Source organism: Uranotaenia lowii, chromosome 1 (assembly GCF_029784155.1).
Source record: "Uranotaenia lowii strain MFRU-FL chromosome 1, ASM2978415v1, whole genome shotgun sequence".
Taxonomy (NCBI): Eukaryota; Metazoa; Arthropoda; class Insecta; order Diptera; family Culicidae; genus Uranotaenia; species Uranotaenia lowii.
Genome location: NC_073691.1, coordinates 102,001,717 through 102,013,623, shown reverse-complemented (window position 1 = coordinate 102,013,623; position 11,907 = coordinate 102,001,717). Strand labels below are relative to the sequence as shown.

General features: G+C 37.1%; 1 protein-coding gene and 1 long non-coding RNA gene across 2 annotated transcripts; one reads left to right on the top strand and one right to left on the bottom strand.

The window, feature by feature from the left end:
• Positions 1-4,232: 4,232 nt before the first annotated feature.
• On the top strand, positions 4,233-5,039 carry LOC129738920 (uncharacterized). Its single transcript, XR_008735684.1, has 3 exons — positions 4,233-4,393; positions 4,466-4,644; positions 4,806-5,039. It is a non-coding gene; the product is annotated as an uncharacterized LOC129738920 (long non-coding RNA).
• Positions 5,040-5,095: 56 nt separating this feature from the next.
• On the bottom strand, positions 5,096-11,577 carry LOC129738919 (uncharacterized). The gene is made up of 3 exons (XM_055730250.1): positions 10,867-11,577; positions 7,688-7,803; positions 5,096-7,631 (listed from the first exon to the last, which is right to left on the bottom strand). The coding sequence occupies exons 1-3, from the start codon at positions 11,427-11,429 to the stop codon at positions 7,528-7,530; spliced, it is 783 nt and encodes a 260-aa protein (XP_055586225.1). The 5' UTR covers positions 11,430-11,577; the 3' UTR covers positions 5,096-7,527.
• Positions 11,578-11,907: the final 330 nt, after the last annotated feature.

Here is an 11,907-nt window from a genome sequence, read left to right as displayed (position 1 = left end):
CGGAGCGTTTTTTGACAGCGAATTGGTCGTCTACCATGCCTACGATTACGATTGCCTGTCACAAGATGGACGATTCCGTGCATTGGTATAAGAACACACCTGAAGCTTTACACGCCTTGTGTTATTTGACGTTGAAGTTGTTGAATACTCAAACCATTGACCCCCATCGAGGGTGCACGCTAGAAATTAATTAACCAATTATCGTTAGAAAGTAACCATTTTCACACCTTTCCGCGTTAAGTGATTTTTTGACTTCTTCCATTGAAGTCGTTTTTTGACTTCTCTTGAGAAGTGGAAAATGTGGTTATTTTTCAACCGTATGGGGTAGCACCCTAGAAGTAGGAAAATGGTTATTTTTGAACCGTAATTCGGAAAGCAGAATAGCGAATGTGAAATTTTCAGAATTGTAAATAAAAATTTAGAAAAACACGAGTTTTCTTTTTTTTTAATATTTTATTTCTTGTTTGTTTGACATGCATGTTTACTGTAGAGCTTATTTTTATGTTTTTCATGAATAAAACTATAGGTTTTGAATAGATTAAAAATCATCCGACAGAAGCTTCGGAATGGCTTTTTTTTTCATTTTTGATTGGCGTTATTGGCAGATGTGGGCAAAATAAGATTCGCGCGTTTTATTCGTTATGAATATTGTGAGGTGACGAGCTGAGCGAAAGCATCACCTGCTAGCCGAAGTTAAATTCCTCCACGATAGCCACCGAATTCAAAAAAGGAAACGAATCTAGCCACAGAGCGGGGCAGCACCGGAAGTGATGGACCTATGTACTTAATGCACTTGGTAACATTTTGTAGAGCCCTATAGGCAATAACTTTATAGGAATGGCCAGTTTCTGTTCCACTATGGTTCACTGCTCGTGAAAAAGGTATTATTTCCAATATGAACATTTCGACAGGCTGAAAAATAAAATAAAATAGTTACAAAAATGAAATACAAGAAATCGTCCTAAAAAAAATACCGGTTTCTTTTTTCTGGTTCTTAGCGCTCATGCACCTGGCAGGTTCCTGTTGAGGCAGCTGTAGCCCAGACTGTATGTTGACCGCAATTCCACTATGGCCGGTGGGTGAAGCTTTTCGGGCAGTCCGACTCGCCTCAGCTCCATCCATCCGAATGTCACGGCACGGATAATGATCAGGATGGTCAGTTTTGTAACAATAGGCGCTCGATCCGGTAGTAAGTACTTCCGCGCTAGTCGTTGCCATTGTTGCACCGGAACTGAATCTGGATTGTTGCGGAATCACCCAGCTGGTGCTCTGCAATTTTAATTTTATGTTTATTAGAATGGGTTTTCATTGGAAAAAATAGATTTTACCTTACCTTTCAGAATCTCTCCACGCACACCCGTATCACAGGCTCAAATTTGCTCTGAAACTTATTTTATATCGGTGCGAAAAAATAAAATTCTATTACGCGTTTGGTAACTTCCAAAATGGCGGAGAAAAAACGTCAAGTTTTTTAACCGTTTTGTGAATAATACACGAGAACTACCAAAATGGTTGAATTTTCTCATGGAAAATTTCTTAAAAAATAACCATATTGATAGTTCTTGAGCAAAAACCATAAAATGGTTATTCTATAACAATGAATGGTTAAATAAAAATGAGCGTGTGTACAAGCTATTTCCGCAGACACCACACGGAAAAAAATTGAGTGGTCATCCCAAAGACGCTGTCATGATAATTTTACCATTTCAGCGCTATAGTATTTTCAACCACGAAAAGTTTAACATCGATTTTGTGAAAGTGCGCATGAAACAATATTGAAATTACTATGTACCTGGTAATTTTCGATAACTCTCAATGTTTGTTGTCGAAAATACTATGGTCATGATAATTTCATCATAATTTCTATCACAACTACCGTCCGCATAGTAATTTTGACATTGTGGCACCAATTCATATCAACAAAATACTACGCACATCGTACTTTTGAGAACAAAACATATTTGACTCAAAAACATAAGTGCGTATGATAATTTTACTATGGTAAACATTCTTGTTGTTTACACTAATTCAGGATCATTAATCATCAAACCCGTTTGTAAAAAAAACTAATTTTGAGTTGCTTTATAGTTACATAACTTTGAAAATCATTCCAGAGCATCGGGAGAACACACTAACATTGACCGACGTGTGTCGGAAGTGTGAATTTTCATGTTTCAAATAATGTCATAATGCATGCATGCAAATAAACAAACAAACATACATAGTAATTTTACAATTTAAATCAAGCTCCTCGCTCCTCCTAATCTTTATCATAACACATACTAGTTTCATCATGAAACATATTAATTTAACTAGGGACCAAGTAAAACAATGCATCATTTCATTGACAATTTTACTAAAACGCAGTCGAATTTACTATGCGCAGCCAAATTGAGCACATGGTAAAATAGCTATGCGTAAGGTATTATAAACAACAAAACATATTTGACTCAAAAATATGGTCGCCTGTTGTTCGTTTAAACCACGGATTTAGTAATTTTACTATGCTTTTTTTTTGTGTGCAGATACCCAGACTGATCAGTAGCGCTTGAATCCATACAACTACAAGTCGCCCAGAATCATACGTCATCTGTCGGGGCATCGTGAAACTACTGTGCTTCATAAAGAAAAAAAAATTACATTTGATAATTAACAAGCCAAATAAAAACCGTTTTGATTGAATCACCTATTAGTATTTGAAATTCTATCTCAAATATTTTCATTATCGTTTTTGTCTTCAATGTTAATTGTTTACTTTAGCGCGTCTACTTGAAACAAAAAATTCCATCGAATGTCCAAATGTGGAAACTTCTAAGGAATTCCAATATGCCGAATCGATTGTCTGGAAGCCTCATGTGTTATTTTTACCGGAAGCTGTAAACAAATGCCCATACTTGTGCCACCTTGTACGACAACAAAATACGTTGACAGAAGAATCCAATTTAGGAAAATTCTCCGGTTAACATTCCGAAAGTAAAGTCTGCACTATTATAATTTGTTACGATATGATATTTTCGAGGAATAAAAATAACGTCAGATAGTTTGACCACTAATCACATTGACATGAGACTTAGAACAAAATTCCTCTCAGTTTTTGGCTAGAAGCCTCCTATCGTCGACATTGTGCGGCAGCAATTCGAGCATGAAAATTTTACTGGTATCGACATTCTCGTTTATTTTCGAGCAGCGCCAGTCAGTATGTCAGTGGTTCAACTTTTAAGTTTAAGTCCATTTATTCCAGCTGGATTTCAGCTGGATTAACAAACAAAATGATTGATTTTTCATTATTTGATACTTGAAACATCTAATTTTCTTTTTAATTTTTTTTATCCCAAAATTGAGCTGAGAACTTTTGCTAAAAACGTGTGAATGAGAATTAAATGAGAACCCAAATGTTTGCTTTGCTTCATCAGCATGTAGAATTGGAAAATAAGGAATTTAAAACAGGAATCGCGAAATGTCAAAAACAGTGAGGCCAGGCACTGCGTGAATCGACCTATACCCATCTCACCAATACTATCAAACCATGACAGATATCAACCAGGGCTGTCATTATGAACCGGGAAAACCATTTCAAGTAGAATCGGTTGGGCCATTTAATGCTTGAATTCAATGGGAGGAATGCTTGAAGAATGCTTGAAATCCAAGCATTCTTTCAAGCATTCCAAGTATTTATTTTGTTAAGCGGGTGTAATTTAAACTAAAATCCTACACGCAGAAAAATATATTTTAAAAATAATAAGATTTCGGCCAAAAATAATGAAATTTTTGGTTGGGAAAAAGCACAAATATATTTTTGGCCACACTGAATAAAAGTATCGTTTTGATTTAAAGTTATCGTTTGATTGAAAACGAAATACACCCTTTTTACAAATGATCCATTGTACTTGTCAAAATAATAAAATTTTGGGTAAAACACACAAATTTTTTTTAGGCTATTATTAAAAAGAATAGGGCACGCAGAAAAAGAATGGGGAGTCGATTCAACAAAACGTTTTATTATTAATTTTTGTTTTATCCATTCACATTTAATCGGTACTTTTGATATGAAATTCGATTCGAAACAGAATCCCACATTTTGTCATTTTTACAAAATAGTCGAGAGCAAGCCATCGTGTATGGAAGAGGGGTGCGTCGTTTCAATAAAAAATATTTTTGTTGTTTTTGAAATTAATAGTTGGGTTGTTCTGAATCGAAAAATATGTTTTGTTAGCCAAGCGTGCAAGATGAAACGTCAACTGAAAAAAAAAGAAAAAAAAATCATCAAATTTTACCTTGCGCTCGCTTGCATCCGAACGGAAAAACACCTCTCGGTTAATTTTTCGTCTTCTTGCGTTCGGGAATCGGAAACCCGGATTCCCGAGGATATGCAACAGAGTTGGTTTCATTGTAGGTAAGTTATTTTTTTTGTTTAAGTTCATTATCAAAACTGCATGGAAGCAGTTACGCATTTCCTTTTTTCCAGACCGAAACTAAATTTGGTTCGTCGGATCAGGACTACCAACCAATTGAGCGACACAGCTCATTCCATCAATCCTCCTGCTGGACAGCTATCGGGCTGTGGAGCGATGCCTTTATCAGCGTCAGCCCTTCCAGCGGGACGATATTTTAAACTTGATACCGAAGACATCGGGTACAATCAAGGTGAGTCTTAGTTGCCAATATTACCAAAAACTACACCTTGTAAAAATACGCATGTGAATCAAAATTACCCATAGAGACAGGCAGACTGAATGGGGTTGATTTTGTTCGCGCATCTGTTGATTCACAAACATTGATTTATATATTTTCCTCTCTGTTTTCAGATGTCGCGACCCAATAATAATCGACCTTTGCGTTCCTGGTCCCGCCTTTTCGCAGTTCGTAAACTTAAACTAATGCACATCAACATTCGGGGGACCAGTGCGAAGCCAAGTGATCGTGATTCAGATTCCGCTTTTGACGGAAGATCTGCCCTACAGGAGAGCGTTCATTTTCAATCGGTTTTTTTTGTCGATGTAATCTGAATTATATTTGTGCTTTTTCCCAACCAAAATTTTTATTATTTTTGACCGAAATCTTATTATTTTTAAAATATATTTTTCTGCGTGGGGGTTAGAAATTAACGATTTTGTATGATTTGAATTCATTTCTTTGTTTCAATTCAAACGAAAGCAAAATTGTTATTGATTTTCGGATTTATAGATTCGGTTTCAATGAATTTTATTTATGCTTCATTTATTCGCATTAAAATGCCTTTTTTATCGGGAATTCTTCGTGTGAGGATGAGTTGGCACGTTATGGCCAACTTATCCTCACTAATCGCTGGCCAACCCACGTTATGTTGTAGCTGCTGGACGAAAGTAATGGTCCGCCTTTCTTCTAGAATGCACCGATGTAATAGCACAGAGAACAGACGTACAAGCTCGAACAAAAAATCTTCAAAAAAGTGTGTAAAATTTCAAATGCCGACATCCAAAAAATACGTTGAAAATTAACTTGAAACAGTGCCATCTATTGTGCCGTTCAAAAGTTACAGATCAAATATTCAGGTACCCAGTTTTCGAATAGGCGTAATTGCTAATGAACTCATTAATAATTAAACTAATGCCGCTCTAAAATAGACGGGTTCGATTGATTGCTGGAAAAGTTACTTTCGACTGGACAGAATTTCACTGCCTTTATTTTTGCACTGATGAGGCAGTTAAAACAACTAATAGTTTTGGGATAAATTTTTGCACTTCTTGACCGGTTATCGTCAGACAGAAGACAGTCTGCTATATCCATTCAATTAGGAACATTCTTGGCGATCAGTATTATCCATCAGAACTGATTATAGACATCTCAAAGCGGGTTACTTTCAAGTACCGTGAACGGCCCAAATTCTGCGCAGTCCCAAACTCTGCGCATTTTCATATTCAAACAGAAATAATTCAAGATGTGATGAACAAAATATTCATGAAAAAAGCTGAATCTCTTCAGTCACTGTTTATCTTCAAAACGCTTCCAATTATTTTGAAAACTGATGAATAAATCAAAATAAATGTAGGAAGCAAACGTCGAAAAATGGCCGGCGTTAGCAGTACAGCTTAAGCGTTAGGAAAACAGAAAGATCAAATGAAACCGTTTTAAACAGAATTTTCTCATTGGAAATGCCTTTACGTGAAAGATAAAATCATTCTGAACATGACTGCCAAAAAAATTTTATATAAAATGGTTTTTCAAATCAAAACAATGATTTAAGCAATGCGCAGAATTTGACACCATTTGTTTACTTATGTTCCTAATGCGCAGAATGAAAAGCACCGGAGTGAACTGATGTTTAAGTTGCAACTGTTGCAAGGAATTGAATGCAGGGAGTTAGGAGACGTTTAATTACAGTTTTCTAATAAGTTTTATGAAGATTGGATATCCGTAAAGTTGTTGGGAGTTTCTTAGGAATCCCTTCGAATCTACATGTTTTGTTGACAAAAAATAGAAAATCTTGATTTCCGTTCTCTATCGTGTTCGCGTGTTAATCGTTCAGTTCCAACTGTACAGACTGTTCCGACATACACAAGCGGTTCCGGCGGGCCGCGGAATCGTCCCAGCTGGGGGAACTACGCGAAGCTTCTCTCGATTCACCCGCTTACTCGCACTCGTTGACTAACTGATACTGACTGATAGTAAGCCAAATGAAGCAGCGCGTAGTTCCCCCAGCTGGAGCGATTTTGTGACCCGCCGGAACTGCTTCTGTATGTCGGAATAGTCTGCACTGCACACCAACGAAACAAGTTAGTTTGACCAGATCCGGCGAACAACATGATCGGTCAACAAATATTTGGTAAGCGAGCTGCAGGAAAAATGCATCTGTAAGAAACAGTGAAAGAAAGTGTCACATAAGCTTCAAAGATCCAAGGCTTGAATTGGTCCTTTTTTATTTTTTTTGCAATTTGCAATAGCGTTAAACATGCTTTTTAATACATTTTAAGTAAATTAAATGTTGGTCTTATCAGTACGGAGGGGTATATTGGTTTTATTTGGGTGCGCAGAATATGGGACATATGCGCAGAATTCGGAACAAATAGAAAATAGTGCGCAGAATAAGGGCCACTTGCATTTTTCCCAAATGTTGTAAATAATTCACATTTTTGTTCCAAAATCGAGCTCTGATTATTTTTGCCGTTAAGTTTGTTAGTTAGCCCAACTGTACACAAAATTTTGAGGATATTTATTGAAAGGTAAATTTTTTATAACATAAAACATTTGAAAAATCCTTAACTGCGCAGAATTAGGGCCGTTCACGGTATCACTTTTGCATCCCATTGTTAAAAATTCAGTACCTCTACCTTAAGGAAATAGCGATCTACTTTTAAGATATTTTTCCATTATGCAACGTGACGAAAGTGTTACGAAACATCAAAAGCGATTCTCCCGAAACATGAAAAACAGTTCATAAAACCTGTTCAAAACTGACTAAAATTTTGTTTTTTTTCTCAGTTTGGCTTTGACAGTTCTCTTTGGTGTGTTTGGAGACATCTGGTGGCCCAGCCAAAAAACAGAAATTGGTTAAAAACGGTCGTTGTAAATTTTACACAACTTTCGTGGGCTAGCTTGTACGTCTGTTCTCTGTGGTAATAGGTAGGGAGCTATGCATGTTAGTCCGACTGTTCCTTAAAAATTAAAAACAAATTAAAATCTCACTTAAACTTTAATTTATGATACAGACCTGTTAGATGAGTGCATGGTGGATCAAATCCGGAGGGGTCCGTCCGTACCGACGAATGAGAATCGTGCTCGGCAGTCACAGGGGTTTCAATGAATTGTTTTGGCTGCTGCTGCTCGCTGTTCCAATGAGAATATTTTTAATATTTCCTCGAAAATTTTTCTTTTTTTTTCTTTTGTTTTTCATTTTTAGACTCACTACAATTTCATTGAAATTAACCGATTTTTGGTTTCGAGCTAAACCAAATTTTATTTTTAAGTAATAAAAAAGGAGTGTGTAAAAATTACAATATTTTATTGTTATTTCTGATCGATTTTTTAGTGAAAGCTATCAAGAAATATGCATTGAAAATGTAAAATAAAATAACAAAACGTTTTGTTGAAACCAACCCCCTTTCTTTTTCTGCGTGTAGTTAGTAATATAACCGCAAATCTTTAAACCTGAATTATGAATCTTTAATTCGGTTAATTCAAGACTTTAACCTTAAATTTGCAATATGTTATGTTATATTCATGTTTTAAATCAAGATGAACTTTAATAGCAAATTTTAATTAAAATACAATTTAAGATTTGAGTTTTCAACTGATTTTGAAATTCTCTAGCTTTTGAGTTTTTTTGATTCTTAATGAAGAATCGGAGAAAAAAAATTCGACTCGATTATCGAAATCTCATTCAAGAAAAATAATAATTAATACATTTTTAATCTAAATCTGAAATTTTATAACGTTCTACAATGCAAATCCCAATCTTTAACCAGAACAAGAACTTAAGACAATATGAATTCCGTTTAGGGGTTAACAGCATATTTGAAAAATATTTGGTATTGCTTTTATTCAATTTTTTTAATAAATGCATATAAATATTGCATTCAACCAGTATCAATTTTAAAACTCTTCGTAAATGTGACGTCACCCAAGAAATTGAATATCACGTTACCTTCTTCAAATCTCCTTACATGTTTTGACAGTTCGCATGATGAACCCGAAGAAACTGGTTCATTCAAAATGAACATCAAGCCCCCGAGGCAATGAACTAGTCACCTAAAGTGAGTCGCCTCTCGGAATACCCCGACTATAGTCACGTGACTACGATTAATGTGACTCCGAGTCACTTCATTCGCCTCCCAGAATAAGGCCCGAAATTTCTCTCACAAGAGATCTCTTCGGAATAGTACAATTGGGATCTGTGGAAGATTTTTACAGCAAAATTTCACACATTGTATCATTATTGATCAACCTACTAAATATTAATGAGACAAATCCACAGGTTAAGACAGCAAAAAATTTGTTTTATCAACAAATGGGCTCAAAAGTTTTTCTATCAGGCTTAAAGGATCCATTAGGTCCGATTATAAGAGCCCAAGCTCCTAGTAGCATGAAAGAAGCTTTGAGGCTATGCCATGAAGAGAAAAATTATCATTATGCAAAATCAGCGGAACCTCAACCCCCACTAATACCTTCAAAACCTTTTCTACAATTTCCACCAGTTCCCAGAAATCCATTTATCCAAAAACATAATAATTTTCAACAATTCTCCCCAAGGCCACCACCACCTAATAAATTCAATCCTTTCCAACAATATTCACCAAGACCACAGCAATCAAATCCATTTAAAACATTTCCATTTAAACCAACTCCCAATCCTTTCCAACAATATCCACCAAGGCCACAACAATTAAATCCATTTTTACCGTCCCCATTTAAACCAACTCCCAATCCTTTCAACATTCCCAGAAATGCATTTACACCAAGACCCTATCCACAACCCAAACCAACTCCTATGGACGTTGACCCATCGATAAGGTCACGTCACATGAATTACATAAACAGACCACATTACCAGCTAGAACAGGAATATGGCACTATCTCCAAGACCCCTCCTTGCCTTTTTACGACGAACATAGTGACCCAGTTAACAGCGCTGAAATGGAACAGCAACAACCAGATCAAATTTATGCTGACACATCAGAGGCAACGACCATCGAACCATCATCAGCTGATGTGCCACGAGATGAAACAGGCGATCTAAATTTTCAAGCGGTCACACGTTTACTGCCACGAACGTAAACAATTTCATACCGTACATCATAATTGAAACCACTAAAGGCCCTCTACGATTTCTTATCGATACAGGAGCCAATAAAAATTATATCGACCCAAACCATGTTAATATAGAGCGTTGTAAAACTACAACACCATTGCGTGTTCGAAATGTAAGCGGCTCACATGAAATAAACCGCTTTGTGAAATTCAATCCCTTCTCTCAATTTGAAGACCTAGAAAAGTCAACATTTTTTGTATTTCATTTTCATCCTTTTTTCGACGGCTTAATTGGCTATGAAACGTAGAAAAACGCCAAGGTGAACATTGCAACTGAAACACTCAGGCAAATTCTTATTATAATTTTCATAAGATGCATCTTATGGACCGCTTTTTAGAGTGTAAAATAATGTTTCATAAGAGTCTTATGAAATTCTTTCAATTTTCATACGATGTTCTTATGAAAAATAGAAACGACATTGTGAAAAAATAATGAACACTTTCATTCATTGCATCAGTTTTTTTCATCATCTAACAGTACGAAGCAATTGCCAGTTCATAGTTATTATAGTTTTCCTTCAATGTTAAATGTTATTGTAATCTCCGGAATGGTAAGTTCGATTTGATATTTTTTGTGTGAACGTTATATTAGTAAACTAAAATAAATTATTTGTTTACTTTTCAGTAAGCTGATCGGCAAAAAACGCAAGGTCGAAGATGAGGTTGCGGCAACAAAAACTTTGATGGAGCCGTATGTTGATGCGCTACTGATGGTGACCATGAATGATTTAATTCAAAACAAATTTGGTAAACAATAAAGTGAATGTTTTCAGCATGAAATATCTAGAATTATTCTTATTAGAAAGTGATTTACTGTTTCCATTCATTCGCGTCATAAGACAATCTTATGAATTTCATTAATTTTTCTTATGGCGCCACTTCATAAGAGAATCTTATGGCATACATAATAGTATTTTTCTGAGTGAATATTATGGAGGCTTTACTACTGGGGACGATGCCACCAGATAAAGCTGATAAAAATTCGCAAACATAAACAAAGCAACATCAATGGTGGTTGCATAATTTCGGATGACCCATTTTGTTATTTTCCCCCCATAAAAACAATAATTTAAAGCGACTTACGTGCTGTGTTGCTTCGTTGATCTCGTTGGCTTCGATGCATGCAGGTTGGCAGTGGCGAGTTGAATTTCATGTCCCTGTTTTCTCCGCCTCGAACCGTCGAACTGATTCCCGTGTGTTCCACTCCGACCTGATCGGGAATTCTCTTGGGACGGATGCTCGGAAGATGCATGAATGCACCTTGCCCCGGTGCACGCTTGAGGCGCACAGCAGGATCCGCACCACCCGCTATTCACTTGTTGCAATCGGTCGACCAATGTGATGCACTTTTCTGCGTGCTTCCGTTGAGCTGTTGTTGAAATCGTTCCGATTTTCTGCTGGTGATGAGAACAGCGCGAAACGCTCTGTAAGTGCACTTCCGGCAGTCGATGAGGACCGAGCAGGTCGCCCTGTGGGTGCACTTTTGGCTGTCGATGAGGACAGAGCACTCTTTGCCTTCCTTTCCTGTTCCTTCTTCTCCAAGGATCCTCGCACAACTTCGACCCACGACAAATAACCCAGCAATCAATGCCGAGCTTCGATTTCCGTAGCAGAACCACGTTTGTTCCTCGTGCACTAATGGTCATCAAGGCCAAAGAAACGCCGAGCCGATGGGGCCACACAGGCGCACTTCCGGGAAACCTTCCGGGAAACCAACAGTGCACTTTCCTTTTCCGCTGACCGCCGAGGATGCGGTGAAATCGGTGCTTTCCGAACCAAGCTCTGCTGTGGCAAGGTCAAAATAATATTCAGGAGCTGGCCAGTGTGTCGCTCCGAAAACGTTCCGAAGAAATGACAAACTTCCACAAAACGTGGCCTTTAGCACTCAAAGCCGTAACAAGAGGCTCAAACCGGACTTTCCGGAACGGGCTTCAAACCTGCCTCAAATGGCGGTAAACTATTGGCCGATAAACGTAAGCCCGGAACAATATCTTCCGTAACAAAAAAAGGGTCCTGAAGAGGATAAATTTTCCATTCAGGTTATGTTTAATTGCAATGAAAATTTGCTACTCACGCTTTGACCCCTTTTCTCCGTGTTTGCTAATGGCTTGGCAAACAGGTCAC

Coding starts and splice junctions, on each gene's coding strand:
- LOC129738919 (XM_055730250.1), bottom strand. CDS start 11,429: ATGACCATTAGTGCACGAGGAACAAACGTGGTTCTGCTACGGAAATCG. Junction 7,804..10,866: donor TCAACGAAGCAACACAGCAC/GTAAGTCGCTTT, acceptor TCATTGGAACAG/CGAGCAGCAGCAGCCAAAAC. Junction 7,632..7,687: donor ACCATGCACTCATCTAACAG/GTCTGTATCATA, acceptor TTAATTTTTAAG/GAACAGTCGGACTAACATGC.